The 22,012-nt window shown below is 45.1% G+C and overlaps 1 protein-coding gene across 2 annotated transcripts in view; it reads left to right on the top strand.

Annotated features, from left to right (window-relative positions):
* Positions 1 to 22,012, top strand: part of timm21 (translocase of inner mitochondrial membrane 21) — a 32,970-nt gene that overhangs the window by 2,654 nt on the left and 8,304 nt on the right. For both annotated transcript variants that reach the window (XM_069920377.1, XM_069920375.1), the window contains exons 2-4: positions 390 to 452; positions 6,629 to 6,726; positions 20,960 to 21,033. In XM_069920377.1, coding sequence (XP_069776478.1) covers positions 390 to 452; positions 6,629 to 6,726; positions 20,960 to 21,033 — 235 coding nt within the window. The remainder of the gene's footprint in view (positions 1 to 389; positions 453 to 6,628; positions 6,727 to 20,959; positions 21,034 to 22,012) is intronic.

The raw sequence follows: 22,012 nt of genomic DNA, 5'->3' as shown, positions 1-22,012 counted from the left end.
ATTCCAGGACTCCCGTCCTGCCCTCCCTCTTCTGAAGATTCCAGCCATCTCCAGTTTTTGTGATTCTTTTCTCCTGTGAAGCACTGTGGATCAGTCCTAAATACATAAAATCTCTGACATGACTGCCAGTTATTTCTCCTGATAATGTACTTTTTTAAAAAATGTAGAAGTCAATCAGTGCATATCTTGAAAGTAAGTTTTTCTTAAAGGAATGATTGGTTATAATTCTTTCTTATCTTTGAATATCTTATCAAATTAATTTAGATTGTCAAGATGTTCAAATGATTAAAGAACTGTTTAAACTGTGTTACAGCAATCATGTTTTGTTTATTGAAGCCACAAGATTTATTGTTAGATAACTAATATGTTTTAAATTTTGACTGCTTCAGTGAAAGAAGCTGGAAAGGACCTTACCTATCTTCTGGTAGTGTTGGTTGGGATTGGCATAACAGGTAAGATGTGTGTGTCTATGTTTTGCATTTTAAATTTAGACTTTCGGACTTGCAGCACGGTACAGTCCCTTATGCCCAATGACCCTGTGCTGCCCAGTTGCACCCAATTGACCTACAATGCCCCCCCCCCCATCCACCCCTGGTATGTTTTGGAGGGTGGGAGGAAACTGAAGCTCCTGGGGAAAACCCACGCAGACACAGGGAGAGCGTACAATCTCCTTGCAGACCCCGGTCCCAATCACTGGGGCTGTAACAGCGATGTACTAACCACTATGCTCACCGTGCTGCCCATTTATCATGGGAGTTACATACCTTCCTCTCTTCCATATTCACCATTTATACGTGTACTCATTTATTGCACTGCATGGTAAGCAGCATTGAGGGATGGAGAAGGAGGGGAGAGGATGGAGGACATAGAGCAGTACAGGCCCTTCAGTCCACAATGTTGTGCTAACCTATGTAAACACGTCAATCTAACCCTTCCCAATCTATGACCCTCTACACTAGAACATCAATGAACTGTGTGCCCACCAGCAAGTTAACAGTAGAAAGTTATTAACATCAAGAATATTTAAATTAGTGTTTCAGCCAATTGAGAATGAATGAAAGATTTTGAATTTTTCCGAATGAAGTTTGCATCCTCTCATCCCACAATGCTTTTCATCTTTTTGTTTCGGCAAATTTTCTATACCAATCAGTTGCACATATTATTCAGACCTTGAAACACAAGCTTTTTAAAATTATAAATTAAGTTTAATTTGTGTTTTCATGTGTTGGCCAAAGATGTCACTCTTACTGCTACTTATTGAAGGGTTAAGTACATTTTCAGTAAATTTAATCTCTTATAATGGTTGAGAGTTTAACCTCATACCAGCTTTGTCCTGCACTTGTATTTCATTGATTTACTGTGAGTTTAGCAAGATGATACCACCTGAAAAAAAAGCAAAGGAACATTTACTGGTGAGGAGTGGAAGAAGTTCTACATTTCCATTAACATGTTCCAAATGTTCAAATAGCAAATCTTTATCATTTTTTTTCCACAAACAGTAAAAGTCTTTGATGTTTAGGGTGGTGCAGTGTTTAGCACACCTTTACAGCGCAGCGGTTAGTGCAACGCCTTTACAGCGCAACGATCGGGACTGGGGTTGCTGTCTGTAAGGAGTTTGTACGTTCTCCCCGTGTCTGCGTGTGTTTTCCCAGGCGCACCGGTTTCCTCCCACCATTCAAAAAACTTAACGGGGTGGGTGTAGGTTAATGGGATACAAATTAGACAGCACAGGCTTGTGGGCCAAAATGGCCTGTTACCATGCTGTATGTCTCAATTTAAATTAAAATGTTGCACTGTGCTGCTTGCATCTGATTTTGGAGAGGGGAAGGGGAAAGTGATGCTGGGGGAGAGAGGGTGATTCTGTGCAAGTGGATTTCCTTGTTTTGCAAGATAGACCCGTTCTCCTGCGCCACAGAAGCATTTCTAGAATTAGTAGCTTGTGTCATCACAGCTGGTCTTAAAACCTGCATGATTCGTGCTATATATCCCCCGGTGTCAATTTACAATTTAATCTCAGATGGATCATTTAATCTGCTTTGAATTCATTCCCTCATTTAAATTTTAAAATTTTATTTAGCACGTGGTAGAAGCCAATCCCAACCCATGCTGCCCAATCACTCCCAAATTAGCCTGCAGCCCCATACATTTTGGCAGGTGGGACAAAACCAGAGCACCCAGGAAAAACCCACGGAGAGAATGTGCAAACTCCTTACAGACAGCATTGGATTTGAACCTGGGTTGCTGGCACTGTAGTAGCATCGCGCTAACCATAGGGGGCGGTTTTACTGAATTTAACAGCTGTTTATCCTGTACCATGAAGATTTTGAGGAAATTCCTTGTGCATCCAGAAAAGAACCATTTATATTTTTTGAACAAAAATGTAGCCAAACTTGCTAATGGTTAACCAGCAGAAGAGCCTTAACTGCCAATATATTTTTTGTTTGCACTATTGCTTCCTTAAAATGAAGTCCTGCCCGCCCCCCCCCCCCCCCCCCCCCCACCTAGAGTCATTCGTTCAGGTTCATGCCTACTCTCACTTGGGCTGCATAGGGAACAGATCTCACTCATCTGTGCACCTGGGATTGGGCAAGTTGAGGTGGCTTTGGGAATTGTAATTTTGAAGGCTTCTCCTTGAATACATCTTGGCAGCCTTCATCAATTTTGCTTATCAATTTTATCACATTGGATGATTTCAGTTGACATGATTATGTGGCCAATATGAAGCACTGTCAGATATTTTTATTCAATGTACTTATAAAATAACCGTATAACAATCAGCGACAAGATCTCCATCCTCAAACGATGGTCAGAACACTTCCAATCTCTTTTCAGTGCCAACCGCTCAGTCCAAGATTCCGCCCTGCTCCAGCTCCCTCAACAGCCCCTAAGGCTAGAGCTGGATGAGGTTCCCACCCTGGATGAGACATATAAGGCAATCGAACAACTGAAAAGTGGCAAAGCAGCAGGTATGGATGGAATCCCCCCAGAAGTCTGGAAGGCTGGCGGCAAAACTCTGCATGCCAAACTGCATGAGTTTTTCAAGCTTTGTTGGGACCAAGGTAAACTGCCTCAGGATCTTCGTGATGCCACCATCATCACCCTGTACAAAAACAAAGGCGAGAAATCAGACTGCTCAAACTACAGGGGAATCACGTTGCTCTCCATTGCAGGCAAAATCTTCGCTAGGATTCTACTAAATAGAATAATACCTAGTGTCGCCGAGAATATTCTCCCAGAATCACAGTGCGGCTTTCGCGCAAACAGAGGAACTACTGACATGGTCTTTGCCCTCAGACAGCTCCAAGAAAAATGCAGAGAACAAAACAAAGGACTCTACATCACCTTTGTTGACCTCACCAAAGCCTTCGACACCGTGAGCAGGAAAGGGCTTTGGCAAATACTAGAGCGCATTGGATGTCCCCCAAAGTTCCTCAACATGATTATCCAACTGCACGAAAACCAACAAGGTCGGGTCAGATACAGCAATGAGCTCTCTGAACCCTTCTCCATTAACAATGGCGTGAAGCAAGGCTGTGTTCTCGCACCAACCCTCTTTTCAATCTTCTTCAGCATGATGCTGAACCAAGCCATGAAAGACCCCAACAATGAAGACGCTGTTTACATCCGGTACCGCACTGATGGCAGTCTCTTCAATCTGAGGCGCCTGCAAGCTCACACCAAGACACAAGAGAAACTTGTCCGTGAACTACTCTTTGCCGACGATGCCGCTTTAGTTGCCCATTCAGAGCCAGCTCTTCAGCGCTTGACGTCCTGCTTTGCGGAAACTGCCAAAATGTTTGGCCTGGAAGTCAGCCTGAAGAAAACTGAGGTCCTCCATCAGCCAGCTCCCCACCATGATTACCAGCCCCCCCACAAAACTCAAAACGGTCAACCAGTTTACCTATCTCGGCTGCATCATTTCATCAGATGCAAGGATCGACAATGAGATAGACAACAGACTCGCCAAGGCAAATAGCGCCTTTGGAAGACTACACAAAAGAGTCTGGAAAAACAACCAACTGAAAAACCTCACAAAGATAAGCGTATACAGAGCCGTTGTCATACCCACACTCCTGTTCGGCTCCGAATCATGGGTCCTCTACCGGCACCACCTACGGCTCCTAGAACGCTTCCACCAGCGTTGTCTCCGCTCCATCCTCAACATCCATTGGAGCGCTTACATCCCTAACGTCGAAGTACTCAAGATGGCAGAGGTCGACAGCATCGAGTCCAAGCTGCTTAAGATCCAGCTGCGCTGGATGGGTCACGTCTCCAGAATGGAGGACCATCGCCTTCCCAAGATCGTGTTATATGGCGAGCTCTCCACTGGCCACCGTGACAGAGGTGCACCAAAGAAAAGGTACAAGGACTGCCTAAAGAAATCTCTTGGTGCCTGTCACATTGACCACCGCCAGTGGGCTGATATCGCCTCAAACCGTGCATCTTGGCGCCTCACAGTTTGGCGGGCAGCAACCTCCTTTGAAGAAGACCGCAGAGCCTACCTCACTGACAAAAGGTAAAGGAGGAAAAACCCAACACCCAACCCCAACCAACCAATTTTCCCCTGCAACCGCTGCAATCGTGTCTGCCTGTCCCGCATCGGACTTGTCAGCCACAAACGAGCCTGCAGCTGACGTGGACTTTTTACCCCCTCCATAAATCTTCGTCTGCGAAGCCAAGCCAAAGATAACAATTACAGTACAGAAATGGGTCATCTCAGCCCCTCTAGTCTGCACCGATTTAAGTGAACTCCACTAGTCCCACCTACCTGCTCCCTGCCCATAACCCTCCAACCCCCTCACATCCATTAACTCATCCAACCTCCTCTTAAATGACAAAATTGACCCTGCTGCAACCACCTCTTCCGGAAGGTCATTCCACTCAGCCACCACTCTCTGAGTGAAGAAGCTTTCTCTTATGTTACTTCTAAAGTTTTTCCCCCTAATCCTTAAATTATGACCTCTTGTTCCAATCTCCCTTACCCTCAGGGGAAAGAGCCTATTCACATCTACTCTATCTATTCCTCTCATAATTTTATATACCTCTATCAAATCCCCCCTCAACCTTCTACGCTCCAATGAATAAAGACCCAGTCAACTCAATCTTTCTCTGTATTCTAGATACTGAAATCCAGGCAACGTTTTAATAAATCTTCTCTGTACCCTCTCTACCTTATTGATATCCTTTATAATTTGGTGACCAGAACTGCACACTATATTCCAAACTTGGCCTCACCAATGCCTTAAACCGTCTCAACATCACCTCCCAGCTCCTATATTCTATGCTATGATTTATAAAGGCCAGCATACCAAACGTCTTCTTCACCACCCTATCTACATGAGAATCCACCTTTAAGGAACAATGAACTGTAATCCCAAGATCTGTCTGTTCCTCTGCATTCCTCAATGCCCTCCCCTTCACTGCATACGCCCTATTTTGATTATTCTTCCCCGAATGAAGCACTTCACACTTATCTATATTAAACTCCATCTGCCACCTTTCAGCCCACTCTTCTAAGCAGTCCAAATCCTTCTGCAGTCCCCGAAAACCATCCTCACTATCCACAACTTCCCCTATTTTTGTATTGTCTGCATATTTACTCACCCAATTTTCCACAAGATGGCGCTCTTTGCAGGAAGCTCTGATGGGAATAATCAAACGTTCCTGCTCAGAACTCACAAAAATCTACCAAAACATGAGGCACACTAAAATTAACAGCGTAGATTTCCTAAGATCGTTGGAAGACCTGGTAATCGGCAACTGCGGCAGAGGCAGTTTACCGTCACTACAGAGCGGGAGCTTTAAACTGCTCATCCCAGACAGGTGCTATTCCTCCAACTTGAGTGGTCTCAGATTGGCAGTGCACGAGACCATGGACAGACATGTCAGCAAGCGAATGGGGCGGGGATTATTACCAACCATAGCATTGTTGAATAGAGAATGAGCAGAAGCACTTTTACATCTGTATAGCATAAGCAGTTGCTATTGCTAGTGCATTGCTAGTGCATTCTGTATTTGAGAAAGTTGGATGATCTTAATAAAAAGAATATACTTCTGTGTCTAACCTTACCCTAGTCAGCTATATGTTGAAAGATGGAATTGCCCCATAGATGCTTGTACACCCAGCAATAGCTGTGACAAGACAAACTGCAGGCGCGTCCATGTGAGGCCCCTCAAACTGACATGGGCATCACTTCATTTTGCTTTAAATGTGTACCCAGGAGCAATTAAAGTGAATAATGAGCCTCGATCTGTTTCCTATTCCACAGCTCTCAGAGGGAAGATGAGCCTTGCTGAATGCAAAATGAGTAACAGCAAAAATATTAAGGAATAGAACAGCATGGTCAGCGTAGCGGTCAGCGCGACTTTATTACAGTGCCAGCGTCCCAGGTTCAAATCTGGTGCTGTCTTTAAGGAGTTGGTACATATACGTGGGTTTCCTCCCATCCTCCAAAATATGTACGGGGTTGTTAGGCAGGCCTGAATGCCTTATTACGCTGCTGTGCATTTTTTTTTCAATTTAAATTGTAAAAATTAAAATATTCAAATCCTATATGCACTTCGTACATTGAAGTTCTCCTGCACTGCCATGTTCCTTCACTTTCAATGTGCACTTCCATCATTTCAGGGGGATTGTTCTATGTGATATTCAAAGAACTGTTTTCTTCCTCAAGTCCAAACAAAATATACGGAGAAGCTCTGAAGAAGTGTAAAGCCCATCCAGAGGTAAGGTTCTACATTTTTTTTTTAAAAAGCCCAAGATTTACTATTTTTAATAAACCCTTAACGTCTGCAGGGGATGCATTCCTGAAGGGAGCGTGGACTCTGTATGGTTCAGCAGTAGTGGTGTACGTTTCAACAAGGTTCGCTGATTCACAATGTCTTGTTGTCCGCATCTTGTGTGGTCATTTATTTTTGCAGTCATTATGGTTTCTGCAGTAGCCTCTCTCCGAGTAGCTCCCTTGAAATCAGTCACTATCTTTCTTGTGTCTCGAGCGGCAAAGGCATCCAAGAGGTGGATGCACAGAAAGACTCTCCATGAGTTGAAATCGATCATCTGGTTTGCTGCAGTTTTGCTTTTAGAGGGGCAAGCAGCATGCCCTGGATTAAATTCAGAATCAAGCCCAAGGATTGCAGTTTTCTTTTTTTTTAAAAACTTAATGAACAGGGTTGAAGGTGCAGCCTGCTTCACTGACCCTCACCCTCAGCTTCTCTGCTGCATTTCATACAATCCCACAAATATAGCGTTGGTATCAGGAATATTACCCAGACACAATGCTGCGTGCAAGGGTGTTGGGTGCGATGGAAGAAAATTCTTCTTTTAGTGAAGGAGGTTTTCAAAGTTTGCAGAGGGATCTGGACTGAAAAATGGAGTTTAGGAACATAGGAAGTAGGAACAGGAGTAAGCCAAAAATGGCCCATCGATCCTGCTCCGCCAATCAATACGATCATGGCTGATCTAATTTATGAATTAACTCCACCTACCTGCCTTCTCCCCGTATCCCCTAATTCCTCTATCATGTAAAAATTTATCTAACTGAATTTTAAATATGTTTAATGAGGCAGCCTCAACCACTTCCCTGGTTAGAGAATTCCAAACATTCACTACTCTCTGGGAAAAACTATTTTTCCTCATCTCTGTTCTAAATCTACTCCCCCGAATCTTGAGACTATGTCCTCTCGTTTTAGTTTCCCTGGCCAGCTCAAAAAACCTTCCTACGTCTATCCTATCCATATCCTTCATAATCCTATATCTTTCTATAAGATCTCCTCTCAGTCTTCTGAACTCGAGCGAATACAATCCTAGACGATTTAATCTTTCATCATAAGTCAACCCCTTCATCCCAGGGATCAACCTAGTAAACCTCCTCTGGACAGTCTCCAAAGCCAATATATCCTTCCTCAAATATGGAAACCAGAACTGGACACAGTACTCCAGGTATGGTCTCACCAGTACCTTATACAGTCGCAATAAAAATGCAGACAAGTGTCAGGTGTTACATTTTGGAAGGATAAACCAAGAAAGGACATAGGCAATAAACAGAAGGGCACAGAGGAGTGCAGCAGAACAGAAGGATCTGGGAATACAGATACATAATTCCCTGAAAGTGGTGTCACAGGTGGATAGGGTTGGAAGGAGAGCTGTTGGCCTATTGGCCTTCATAAACCAAGGTATTGAGTACAGGAGTTGGGATGTTATGTTGTAGTTGTATAAGACATTGGTGAAGATCAATTTGGAGAATTGTGTGCAGTTTTGGTCACCTAACTACAGGAAAGATATCAATAGGATAGAAAGAGTGCAGAGAAGATATACTAGGATGTTGCCTGGACTTCAGAAACTGAGTTACAGGGAAAGGTTAAACAGGTTGGGACTTTATTTCCTCTAGAGCAGGGGTGTCAAATTCAAATTCACGGAGGGCCAAAATTAAAAACTTGGACTAAGTCGAGGGCCGAACTAAATATTTATTGAAAATTTTCAACAACATCTGCATGTTTTCTCTTCTTTCAACATATGTAATGTTAAACTTTTTCTTATTAAAATAAATGTTTAATAATAGTTTTGGATAAACTCTTTCCAGAAGCATTAACAAATGAGAAATAAAATATTCAATAAATAATACTTCTCTATAGAGGATTCGTCAAATGTTGCTAGTGTGCTGTCGAATAGTAAAATCTGAGGGCGATTGAGAATGTGGGAGAATAACATGATTCCTGAAACAATCAAATGGGTGACTTATTGTGGGCATGAACTCTAGCAGGGTTATTTGCCATGCCCTTTTTCCATTGGTACAGATATCCTTTGATTTACACACTTTTCAAGTTTTATGCCTAATGAGCTTGTATCCAGGTGCAGGACCATTTTTAACCAGGAATATATTTATCACTGTGACATGAAACTATTGGAAGATCGTTTTATCCTGAGATTAAAGTTCATAATACTTACTCAGGCCTGTGTGCGGGAGGGCGGGGTTTGCGGGCGATCGGGTTGGACAACGACAGTGCGGGGGCATCGGCTCTCGCTGCAGGGCGGCATCTCGGCGGATCAGCGGCCCCGTCACCGTGAGTCGCGGGTCGGCCTGCGGCAGGGAGAGGGAGTGGGCAACGGTCCTGGCGAGGTCAGGCCCCCCCTGAGTTTCTGCCGGACCCCCCTTGACCTGCTGAGTTTCTCCCGGACCCCCCTTGACCTGCTGAGTTTCTCCCGGACCTCCCTTGACCTGCTGAGTTTCTCCCAGACCTCCCTTGACCAGCTGAGTTTCTCCCGGACCCTCCTTGACCTGCTGAGTTTCTCCCGGACCCCCTTTTCTTTCCGTGCCGGTGTTCCAGGACCTTTCCAGGGCAGTCTCCGCACTCAGGACCGCGCTGGGATCGCGGTCAGCGGTGGAGGAGCAGGTGAGCGCGGATAATTACGATCCAGCCCACGCCACTCCCGAGATTGGCGGGGGGGTTCCACCCTACCTGCCCGACCAGCCTCGCTCTCCACGTGTACTCCGGGCACCCGCCACTGGTCCGGTGGGAAGGCGCAGGGTGGCCGGCGCCCCCATCGCCCGGCGGGGAGCCCCAATCTTCCCTCCGCCGTCCCGACTCCATCTGCAGCTCCAAGAAACGCTGTGCCACTGGGGTTCCGGGCGCTGGGAAGCGGCCTTGGCTTCCCCTGACACCGGCCAGGCCGCGCTGCGGTGGGGGGGTGGGCGGGGCGACACGACAGCATGTTTATAAAACCACCCACCACTACTTTTCAAGGACCAGGATTTTTCTCTCTCTCTCTCACCCTGGGACACAGCGGTTACTGTGCATGCGCTATACTGGCGCGGCGGCCAGCGGGCCACCTCTAATACATTTTTGATATGATCTTGTGGGCCAAATATAATTATATCGCGGGCCAAATTTGGCCCGCAGGCCAGAGTTTGACATGTGTGCTCGAGAGCATAGAAGAATGAGGGGAGATTTGATTGGGGTAATTTAAATTATGAGGGGGATAGACAGAGTAAATGTAGATCGGCTTTTTACACTGAGGGTAGGTTAGATACAAACAGAGGACATGGGTTTAGGTTGAAAGGGGAAAGGTTTAGGGGGAACTTTACACAGAGAGTGGTGGGAGTGTGGAACGATCTTCCAACTGAAGTGGTAGATGCAGGGTCGATTTTAATATTTAAGGGTCATTTGGACAGGTACACAGATGGGGTAGGTATGGAGGGCTATGGGCAGTAAGTCTAGGGGAAAAAATGGTCCATCACAGACTAGATGGGCTGAGGTTCCCTGTTTCTGTGTTGTAATTTTTCTATGGTTCTAAATAAAAGCACCTCATTCCCAATGCATAATTTCAGTGTGAAAGCTGCCTGCTCCATCCCCGGTAACAATGTTGTAGGCTACTTTGACAATGGGTTGTGACCGGTGGTAGCAGATGGGGTTCTTGGCTTACACTAATTATGGCAGTATTATTATGGCCAGTGTGAGAGCCTCACCACAACACTACCAGTGACTCTTTTGTGAAACACCAAAACCTACACAAACTAAAGTTGAGTTTACTGAATATGACGTGCTCCACAAGCTGTTGATCTTTTAGACATACATACAGCACAGTAACTGGTCCTTCCACCCAATTAACCTACAAACCCTGTACATTTTGAAGGGTGGAAGGTGTGACAGAGTATATAGAAATGTTTTTGGGAGATAAATTGGGAAAGGTTTGTTAGGGTAGGTCACATGCAAACACTTTAAAACAGATCTTATTTGAAATACTGGAGGCATAGTGGCTTCTCATGCCTTTTTGCAAGAGATTTGAAGAGTGCTCCAGAGATGTCACTATTGGATTCTTGTTTACCCAAAAGCAACAGATGAAAGAGAATGCTGGAGCCGCAATTGTCTGCAGGAGACTTGCCTTGTGGTTTTACAAGCAGAGAGTCAAACAGGCTTTCTCTCAGTCTCAGGGTGCGAGAGAGATAGAAGCAGAGATCAGTGTTAGCCAGCAGAAGTTGCTGGGACTGGAACAGATCAAGCTGGCAAGCTTTTGGAAGACAGCCTGGTCGAAGCCCTTGGAATAAGTGAAACTGAAAGGAACTCTGTGATGACCTGAAAGAAAGAGGTTATCATCTGGAGAACCCTGAGGGGGCAAGTTTTGTCAGCAAGACGCTGAAGTGGCTGATGCAAGTAAATCAGTTGTGGCTGTCCTGGAACAACAAATCCCTCTCTGAAAACCAACAAGAACCTTCCTGAGCGGTAACCATTTACCTTTCGAGCACCAAAGCCTGGTGAACTTTCTAAATGTTAAATTCTGCGCACAGTAGAAGAATTGCCTGCAACCAGTGAACTTGGAGGAATGAGAAGTGAGATTGGACTGTGAACCAAAGAACTTTTCTGAAATTATACATAAATTACACACACACGTGCGCTTAGAATTAGAAGAGGTTAAGTTAGGTAAAGTAAGTTAACAGTGAATAAGTTAAAGTGTGATTCTGTTTTCATGTTTAAAGATAATTAAAAGCAACTTTTGTTTAAGTAACCATTTGTCTTGGTGAATATCTATTGCTGCTGCGTTTGTGGGTCTTCTGGGCTCATAACAGAGGAAACTCACACAGACACAGGGAGAATGTACAAACTCCATACAAACAGTGATGGATTCAAAGCCGGGTTGCTGGCACTGTAATAGCCTTGTGCAAACTGCTATGCTAACTGTCCTTCCCCTTCTTTCGAAATCTTTTAAAAGTTTGCAGACAAAAGCAGGGATTCCTATCCTCGGAGGAAAGGTGGTTAATGTTAGTCATGCTGGGAGTTCAGCGTCTATGGGAGAGTCAGGAGCACGGTTTCACTGGTTGGTGAATAACCAGATGGTACTGATTTAATACAGACAGGAAGCTGTAACTAAATAAGAGAAGTCTGATCAGATGCTATTTATTGTCATGTAATTAACAGAAATGTTGTGGCGGGTCACCACTGTAGCAGGTGGTGAAGCAACACGATGAGCTGACTAGTTTAATGGTGTACTTACAGTCGTTTAAAATATCCAAGATTCACTCGCTTTCCGCATCATGTGACTCCCGGGAATGACACGGCTCCCCGAAGCCTTAGTTACATTAGTCCTCGGGAACTCCCAGGCCCGTGGAGTCCCGCAACTCCGAAGCTCTGGCAAGGTAATGTTATCTTTATCCTGCATAAGGCAAATAAACCTTCGCCATTAGCATTGTCTGGTGCCCCGTACAGTCAGAAAAGTAGAAGCAAAAGAGGATCTGTCTTTCCCCCCCCCCCCCCCCCCACCCCACCCAGAGTCACCGAGTGTCCATGGATTTGTCTTCAGAACTCCTGCAACCTTTGCAGATGCAAAAGACTCCAGTTCAGTTCAAATAATCAAGCAACTCAAGCCCAGATCCAAACTGCTGACATGATGAGGAAGCCTTCAGCGCCCAGGGCCCTCTGGGAGCCCTCCTTTGCCCTGAACACTCTCTTGAATCCTGGTCTTGATACCTGGTTCTCATGAGCCTGATGTAACTCTTTGAACTCAAGTCGCCTGCAGCCCACGGTCTGTGTGGGTTCCTCAGCTGCATATCACCAGCAGCTCGTAACCTGTGTGTCCCCTTCAGACGCAGAGCCCCTCATTGGTCCTTGACTTGGGTCACCATCGTTCGGATTGTCTCCTCTGCTTCTCCTTCTCAACAGGGGTTGTTCTTCCCACTACTGGTTCCCTGTGCCAGTCTGCTGCTCTCCCGGAATCTGTAAGATATGTTTGCGATACAATTCGGGGCCTTTTGCCATTGCCATAGATGGTGGAGGCAGATTCATTAACCAATTTCAAGGGAGTCAGATGGATAGCTCTTCGCCGAATTATCGTGGTTCCAATGAGATGAATGGGTTTCTGAACTCTAACACACCATGGCTCAGTAGAATAGCAATCTATCATGACAATTAATGGAAATAGTGTTTAATTAATATTTATTGTGGTGTATTTTGACTTTTCCAAAATAAACTGACTGATCTGCCTTGATAATTCACAAATGAAGAGTCAATATCAAGGTCCATGAGGGGTTGATATAACTGAATCAGGGAAAGGAGCACAGAGGGATAAGAGGGAAACAAGATGAGAGATGATTGGTCTCTGATAATTTGGTCTGCCCCGCACACCCATGCAGTGCCATCAGGTGGCACTTGTTGACCAGACATCAGCTCGCCAGTGCTCAGTTCATCAGGAACATTCAGCTCCAGAGTTCCTCAAGGGCTTTGTCCACACATGGATCACCATGCAGTGCTGTGGATAGCGTGGTTAGCGCAATGCTATTACAGCGCCAGTGGCCTGGGTTCGAATCCAGCACTGTAAGGAGTTTGTGCATTCTTCCCATGTCCTGCGTGGGTCTCCTCTGGGCGCTCCAGTTTCCTCCCACCCTTTTTCAATGTTTTTATTGAAATTCCACATTTTTTTAAAAAGAACATAAAAATACATATAAAAATAGAACATTCAGAGCATACTATTTCATCCACAGTACCTGCATTCTTAATCAAACAAATTAAATTATCATAATATTTTATTGTAAAAAGAAAATCTAATCCCATTACCAAAACCAAAGCTGTTTGGCAAAGAAAATAAAATTTCCCTGTCACAATAATAAATGACCTTATTAGCCAACGATGATAAAGATTTTGAAAGTAATTCAAAAGAGGTCCCCACAGTGTTTTGAAAATTTAGATTTAAATTGGATATTGAGCATCTCTAAATTTAAACATGACCTAATGTCACGTAACCATTAAATATAATTGGGCAGAGCAATGTCCCTCCATCGAAGCATGACTGTCCTCCCAGTCATAAGAGAAATAAAACCTAATACATGCAAATCAGATGCCGTTAGAGTTATGCCTCTCTCTCTCGGATTAGGCTTAAAATTTACTTTTAAAAAGTACAAAAAAAGTTGGAAATACTTCCTTCCAGTATTTCCCAAGGATCGGACATGTCCAAAACATATGAATTAGTGAAACATCTTCGTTGTTGTGCGTGGGTTTCCTCCGAACATTCCAGTTTCTTCCCACCCTTCGAAACAGATGGGGGTTGTATGTTGATTGGGTGTAATCGGGCGGCACTGGTCTCTGTGGCTAGAATCGACTTCTACTGTGCTATAAATGTTTTAAAAAATGTTAAAATATCAAGTAGCACTTGCTCACCACTAATCCGCTCACTGATGCACGGTTCAGCTCCCACCCCTTCCCACTATTCATTTTCCAATTGGATTGATGAACTTGGCAATGTCTTACCATACAATTCTGAAGAATTTGCATGCTCCTTCCAAAAATGCTAATCGGATGGTTATTTCAAGGTTCCAGGGTGCCTTTTATTGTCACATAATAATAAAAATAAATAGTGCATTAAAAATGTTAGCATTAGCATTAATTGATGCCCCTAACAATCAGAGAAAGAGAAGCGAAAGAGAGTTCCTTCCGAATCATTGAGTGTCCGTGGATTCGCCTCCAGCCCTCCCGCAGCTTCTGCAGCCGCATAGACCCTTGTTCAAACCATTAGCAACCTGAGCTCCAAGTTCAAGCCTCCAAAACGATCAGGAAGCCTTCAGCACCCAAGGCCCTTCAGGAGCCCTTCTTGCCCTCAGCACCCACTTGTATCCCGGTTCCAATACCTGATTCGCACAAGCCAGTCCTCAGCCTGTGGCGTCCTTCGGCCGCAGTCACCAATGGCCCGCAGCCTCTGAGCCCCTCGTTGGTCGGCTGCTGCGGTCACCTTGTATCTCTCAGTATTATCCGTTTCGGGGGGGGGAGGGTGTTCTCCCGCGTTTCTGGTCCCCTGCGCCATTCTGCAAACCCTCGTGGTACGATGTCCAGCACAGATGCCGCTATCTTGGGCACAGGCCCCAAAGTTGAACGATGTTATATTAAAAAAAAACACCATCGGCTCCTCTAACAGGTTGTTTAAAGCCTGTATAAAGCCACCGTGACAGAGGTGCACCAAAGAAAAGGTACAAGGACTGCCTAAAGAAATCTCTTGGTGCCTGCCACATTGACCACCGCCAGTGGGCTGATATCGCCTCAAACCGTGCATCTTGGCGCCTCACAGTTTGGCGGGCAGCAACCTCCTTTGAAGAAGACCGCAGAGCCCACCTCACTGACAAAAGGCAAAGGAGGAAAAACCCAACACCCAACCCCAACCAACCATTTTTCCCCTGCAGCCGCTGCAACCGTGTCTGCCTGTCCCGCATCGGACTTGTCAGCCACAAACGAGCCTGCAGCTGACGTGGACTTTTACCCCCTCCATAAATCTTCGTCCGCGAAGCCAAGCCAAAGAAAAAAAGTCTCTAGGATCACAACTGGGCAATGGGTCCCTGCAGAGTCGTCCTGTGTCTCCTCTCCCCACCTTCCCAGGTTCACACTGGCGAGAATGCTGCCATCTTTTCTTTATTTGTTTCTGTTTCCATAGTTTGGAAAGTTTTGCTAATCGGATCCCATTTTTGTGGTTTGGTTTTTCCCTCCAATAATATTGCAACATGTACATTCAACCAATAACTTCATAAGAGAGTTAGATCATTAGCATAATTTTTACATGTGTGTGTCTTTTTCAATGTATGCATTGTAACAAACTATGCATAGAAATTTATCCTTGTTGCACAGAAGGACAACACACAATATAGCTATAGCGTACTTTGTATTCCACACCTGGGTTTAGATGCCATTAAAGTAAAAGGGAATTGAATTTCAGAAGTACATTGCAGCATTTAGTGCTGCTGAACTGGGATAAATTTTAGGCCATTAAGCTCTTATTCCTTTGAGGTTTGAATTCTGACTCTTGGAGTAAAATTGCCCGTCGAAATGCTTGTTACATCAGAAGTTTAAGCTAAATGAAATGTCAAACACCATCAGGAACTGACACCCCCACAGAGACTTGCAGCATCGTGCTATGAGCTCCGAGCTGAAATCTATCGTTTTTCCTCTCCTAGGGCTGTGTTTCTGCCAAATCGAGATGCCAATTATACATTCAAGGACAACATATGCATTATTGCCAACTATTTTGCATGTTGAATGCCTAAAATACATAGTTTTACAACGTGCACTCTATAATTATATTTAATATAATTTAAATGTATTAAATATGTCATTGCATCTACAAGAGGTGGGGTCTTAAGAAAGTCGCCTCAATTCCTAAGGCCCCTCATCATCCAGGCCATGCCCTCTTCACACTGCTACCATCAGGAAGGAGGAGCAGGAGCCTGAAGACGAACACCCAGCAGCACAAGGACAGCTTCTTCTCCTTCATCTTCAGATTTCGGAACCACAGGCACTACCTCACTTTCTCTTCATTTGCACTAATTTTTTTTTTAACGCAACTTATAGTAATATTTGCACTTGTAATGCTCCCACAGAACAACAAATTTTGTGACGCATTTTCTTGACGTTTTCTGCTAAAATAAGTCTCAAGCAATCAGAAGGCGTAAGGGAAAATAAAATGTACAGTGTAGGATACGGAGGTGTGAAATTAGACTTGGGCAATGGTGTGTAGTAGGCTTGGGCAAATCAAGAGCCTGACTGAAGCCCTGTGCCGTGTACAAACATGGCAGAGAAACTCAGCTCTTCACACAGCATCCAGAGGAACTAAAGGGTAACCAACGAAGGGCCCACCTGTTGAGTTTCTCCAGTGAGTTTGTGTACTGCTCTCAAGCCCAGCCTCTACAGACTTTTATTGTTTAACCTCCTGGTTGACACCCTGCCTGTTTTCTGTCTGAGAAAAATCAGGACATGTTTTACATTATTTCCAACCCTGTTACATTCTACTATAAATTAGGATATTCACAAGTTCTGACAAGGAGTCTTGAATCATGTTAGTTGCTTCTTTTTTCACAGATGCTTCCTAACCTGTTGAGTACTTTCAGCATTTACTCTTTTCATTTTCCAACTTCCAGCGTCTGCAGTTTTAATTTTTTGATTTTCGTCAGAAAATTGCAAGTGGTCACTGAGCCAAAACGAATTTTACAGCACCCATCTCACTTGCTATCCTCTGCAAATAATCAATTGGAAATCATTTGATAATAATGTATATGATGCTGAGTTCTTTAACATATTTTGGGGGCATTTACGAGACTCTTAGACACACGGAGGAAAGAAAATTAGAGGATTACAAGGTTGGAAGGGTTGCGTATTATTTTTTGTAGGAATGTATAGGTCATCACAACATTGAAGGCCGAAGGGCCTTGCGGTGGAACAAGTTGACCCTGATACTGTAACTCCTCCCCCTCAGGATTCCTAATAAAACCAGGTCTGCTCAATCCCTCCCTCAGTACTGCCTTGGAATCGGGCCAGCAGCATGTAAGAGATGTCTGAAAGTTTATAGTGATTAAAGCCTATTAATCTCGACTTCTGGTCTGTCGGGTCTAATTGATAGCATTATAGGCCTGTTCTGTGCTGTAATTTTCTCTTCTATTTTCTCTAATTGAGGAGCACTGACAATTCAGGGAAGGGTCAAATAATTACATTTTTAATGTGATCTGAGCAGGCAAAACTGTTCAGATTCAAAATGTAATAGGTCTGATTAAAAGTACTGTAATCGCCACATTATATGCAGTACATTGGTGTACTGCAGTTTGGCTTAACGGCACGGTTGGTGTAGCACAATGGCTTTACAGCGCAAGCAATCAGGACTGTGGTTCGAATTCTGCGGTATCTGTAAGGAGTGTCTGCGTAGGTTTTCCCCAGGGGCTCCGGTTTCGTCCCACTATACGAAACGTTCTGGATTGGGGGGAAGGGGTGGTTGTAGGTTAATGGGGTGTAAATTAGGCAGCATGGATTTGTGGGCTGAAATGTATGTCTTAAACAAATACAGAACTTAAGATGTTTAATTTCTGATGTCCTTTGTTGACTTTTAATGAGTTTCATCTGCTTTCAGTTAATCCTTTTGGGGAAGAGCAGAATAGGACAGATGGAACTGTAAGAGAGCTCGTAAGGAACTCCTTTGCCTGCCCATGCTGGTGACTGATGGCTGTTCAAAGATGATCAAATATCCATGCAGTCATTATATCTCACATTTCTAAAATAGTTCCAAATAAATTAGAAGTTTGCCGAGGTTAAATGTTTCAAATCTAATGCATCACTTGATGACACAATTCTTCTGAAAGTTCCCCAGTTTCCAATCCATTAAATTGTTTGGATCCGGTTCTTAATTAGCAGATGTGACAACCTCACAACAGATCTTTATGGGAGTGCAAAACCAGTTTTGTGTCTCAAATGGGAAGCAATCTTTCAACAGGTTTTTGTTATGATTGCTGTGCGTTTTGGCCTAAAATTTGTTCAATCTTCTCTTCTTGTCTTCCTGTGTCCTTAATTCCCCTCTCTTTCTCTCTCTCTCTCTCACACACACACACACACACACACACACACACACACACACACACACACACACACACACACACACACACACACACACACACACATTCATTCTCTTTCACACACATTCTCTCTCTTTCTCTTGATCCAATGAATCCATGCCACACACAATTCCATTGCTCTTCTGCTTCTCCCTGAACTTTCAGCACTCCGACCCTTCATTGTTCTAAGGTTGGTCAGGATTCTGGTTTTACTTTGATCTTTTGCTTGTCTTCCAGCTGAGAGTCGAAAAAGGAACAGAGAATAATATGACACATATTTAATACTGAACCAATGTAAGAATGGAAAAGAATGAATAAAATCAGATTAACTAAAGTCAATACCACCTCTTGCAGTTGGGTGTTGAAACCTCAATAGGTCATTTCATGTCAGGCCTCCGCATGGAGGCCAGCTACAAGAGCGGATCTAAAACTTAAAACTTACCTTTCAGCTCAAACAGGCTGCTCCAGCATCCCATTCATATCGAGAGGTGCCTCGTAGCACCCTCCAAAGCCGATGGAGGCGGGGCGACTGGTGCTGTAGTGCCACCTGTCATAAAAATGAGGCAGAGCAATGACCGGCTTCCCTACCCATAATCCCCCATGAGTGATTATGGGTAGGGAAGACGGCTATTGCTCTGCCCCATTTTGAGCCACAGAGAGCGGCCTCGAAGGCCGGAGCGGCCCGGTGTGGCCTCCCCCTGATGGCTCCCGCTGTCCCACCAGCTCCCACTGCCCTGTCAGCCCCCGCTATCCCCTTTGATGGCCCCCGCTGCCCCTCCCTCTGACGGCTCCCTCTGCCCCGCTGGCTCCCACTGCCCTGAGGGCTCCCACCTGCCGCCCCTGCCTTGGAGGGAGAGGGGTGAGTGGGGAGATGGGTCACAGGATGCCGGCATCATCAGCCCACCCCTAACCAGCCACTTGCAGCGGCTGTACCTTCAGGCCAGACGACAGAGTGCTGAACTCCTCCGATTATCCTTCCCCGAGAAGGGTTGGAATTGGCGCCTCAGAGCCAGCCACGGCACATTCAGGAAGGTACGTCTTTAGCCCTAAGGGTGAAGAACCTCCGCCTTTACAGACGGTGTTTTCCCTGCTTGAAAGTACGTCCTGTCTGAGATCTTAGTTCAGTAGAGCGTCCAGAAGCCCGCTATTAATTGAAGTTTTGCCAATTCATGTTTTTCCTGATCTTACAATCTATATGAAAACATTAGACATTCCATCACAAACACAGGCTACCTTGTAGATCTCCTTTTGACGTATAAAACATGTGGCGCTTGTTTTTTTTTAATTCGATTCTGCTACGTTCACAGTGACGCTTGCCCATTAAAAAATATTGTGATGTCTTGATGAAAGAAAATCTGCATAAATCTGTGTTGTATGCTTGACTAATTTCAGGACATCAGTGAACACTCACTGCTGCCATCTGGGTGGTACAGAGCTCTCCAAGGTTTGAGTGTCAGGTTACACACAGATCAAACTGTAAATTGATGTAAATTGCAGGCTCCCAGTTGCTGATGAGGGAACACTTACTTCAGATGAGGACCTGCTGGAGAAGGTGGCATTTAATTGTTTGCAAAGTTCTGATAAAATAATCAGAAGTGTGTGCATCTACCGAAAGTATACTCAAAATAAGCAGGAAGGATGTAAATAATGGTGTGTTAAAGGTGAATCTCCCCCCACTCCCAGGGATTGGTAAATGCTGGATAAATGGATTTACCGCTGCTTGAGACTGTGTTGTGTAATTGACGAACTGACCACTGGGGGGATGGGGGATGTTATTTTAAATCTCCTTATTTTTAACCTCTTTATTTACCATGATTTTTTTTGCTAGTTGCTTGAATTCTGAATAACTGGGTGTTTACTGCATCTCTAATAGATAGAAATCCCTATTAAATTCTGTTTCCGTTCTGCTGTGACTCATGGGAAAGTACTGTATATGGAAATAAAATGTTCTGCATTTGTATTTCAAGATTCAATTTATTATCGTAGTAGTAAAACAGTGTCATATTACATGAAATTTCCTTTTGCCTGCTGCAAGACAGACAGATTTGCCACCAGCAGTAATTGTCTAAATGCCTCTTATAGTCAGACTAACAGTCAGGGAGAGAGAAGCAAAGTAGAGTTGTTGTTTCCCCCCCCCCCCCCCCCCACTCCCCACCCCCCGAGTCACCGAGTGTCCATAGATTCTCCTCCAGAGCTTCCGCAGCCTGAATTCAGTCCAAACCACCCGAGCTCCAGATCCGAACCTCCGACACGGTCAGGAACCCTTCAGCGCCCTCGGCACCTCCCCCGCATCCCAGTTCCAGTTCAAGGTGGTCTCCAGTGGTCCACAGCCCGGCACGCATCTCCCGACAGCGGCCCACAGCTTCCGTGGTTTCCTTGCCTCAAGTCGCCAGCAGCCCACCGCAGGCACTGGTCCCTCGGCTGCAAAACCCCCCTCACTGGGTCTCCACCAAGGTCACCGTCCCCACGGGGGGCGTGATCCTCCCATCCTCAGGTGTCCCGCAACAGTCATCTGCTTCCCCAGAGTCAGCTGGCTGCCGCCCAGTTAATTTGTATTTCTAATTACACATAGAATAGACTTTGGAGTGGTGCTGTTTAAATATTCAAATTTTGTGCCACAGATAATTGGAGTGTTGGGGGAACCTATCAAAGGCTATGGAGAGACAACTCGTCGGGGCAGAAGACGTCATGTCAGGTAAGGTGAAGAATACATATTAAAATTATGACGTCAAAGAAAGAAAACTTTCAAAGTTATTTTTCTGCTTGTTGGACAGTTGACGAGAGGAGAACAAGATCTCTTTTTTGCATAAGATCATTAGACGCAGGAGCAGAAATAGGCCATTCAGCCCATCATCTGCCCTGCCATTTTAATCACGAGCTGATCCATTTTTCCACTCAGCCCCACTGCCTGCCCTTCTCCCTATAACTTTTGATCCCATGGCTGATCAATTGCCTTTTCTTCGATCTCTCTTTGTATCCATCTCGGGAGACAAATTCTCATCAAATGTCTTCGACAAGCCCACCAACTCCCACAGCAACCTCGACTACACCTCTTCCCACCCTGTCCCCTGTAAGGATTCCATTCCATTCTCTCAATTCCTTCATCTCCATCATATCTGCACCAGAGGCAAGGACTTCCATGGCAGGTCATCGGAGGCATCCTCCTTCTTTCCCTCTGCCACCATCAACTTGGCCCTCACCCATATTTCCTCCATTACCTGCACATGTGCCCTGGCTCCCTCCGCATCCAGACACAATGACAGCATTCTTCTGCTCACCCGCCACCCAAACACCCTCTGCATCCAACTAATCCTCCTCCACCATTGATCCCACCACTGGATGTATATTACCCTGTCCACCTTCTGTAGGGTCCGCTCCTTCCGTGACTCCCTTTTCCACTGCTCCCTCCCTCCAATCATCCCCTTGGTACCTACCCCGTGACTGCAGGAGATCTTCCATTTGTGCCCATACCTCCCACCTCACCGCCAAACAGTCCTTCCAAGCCACATTTTACTTGTGAATTTGCAGGGGTCATCTACTGCATCCAGTGCTCCCGTTGTGGTCTCTACCTCGGAAAGACTGGGCGCAGACTGGGAGATCGCTTCGTTGAGCAACTCAGCTCTGTCTGCCACAATAGCATAGATCTCCCAGTGGCCACCCATTTCAATTCCCCA

This window comes from Narcine bancroftii, chromosome 2 (genome assembly GCF_036971445.1).
Source record: "Narcine bancroftii isolate sNarBan1 chromosome 2, sNarBan1.hap1, whole genome shotgun sequence".
Classification (NCBI taxonomy): Eukaryota; Metazoa; Chordata; class Chondrichthyes; order Torpediniformes; family Narcinidae; genus Narcine; species Narcine bancroftii.
The sequence above is the reverse complement of the archived record's forward strand: the minus strand, read 5'-3'. Positions and strand labels throughout refer to the sequence as shown.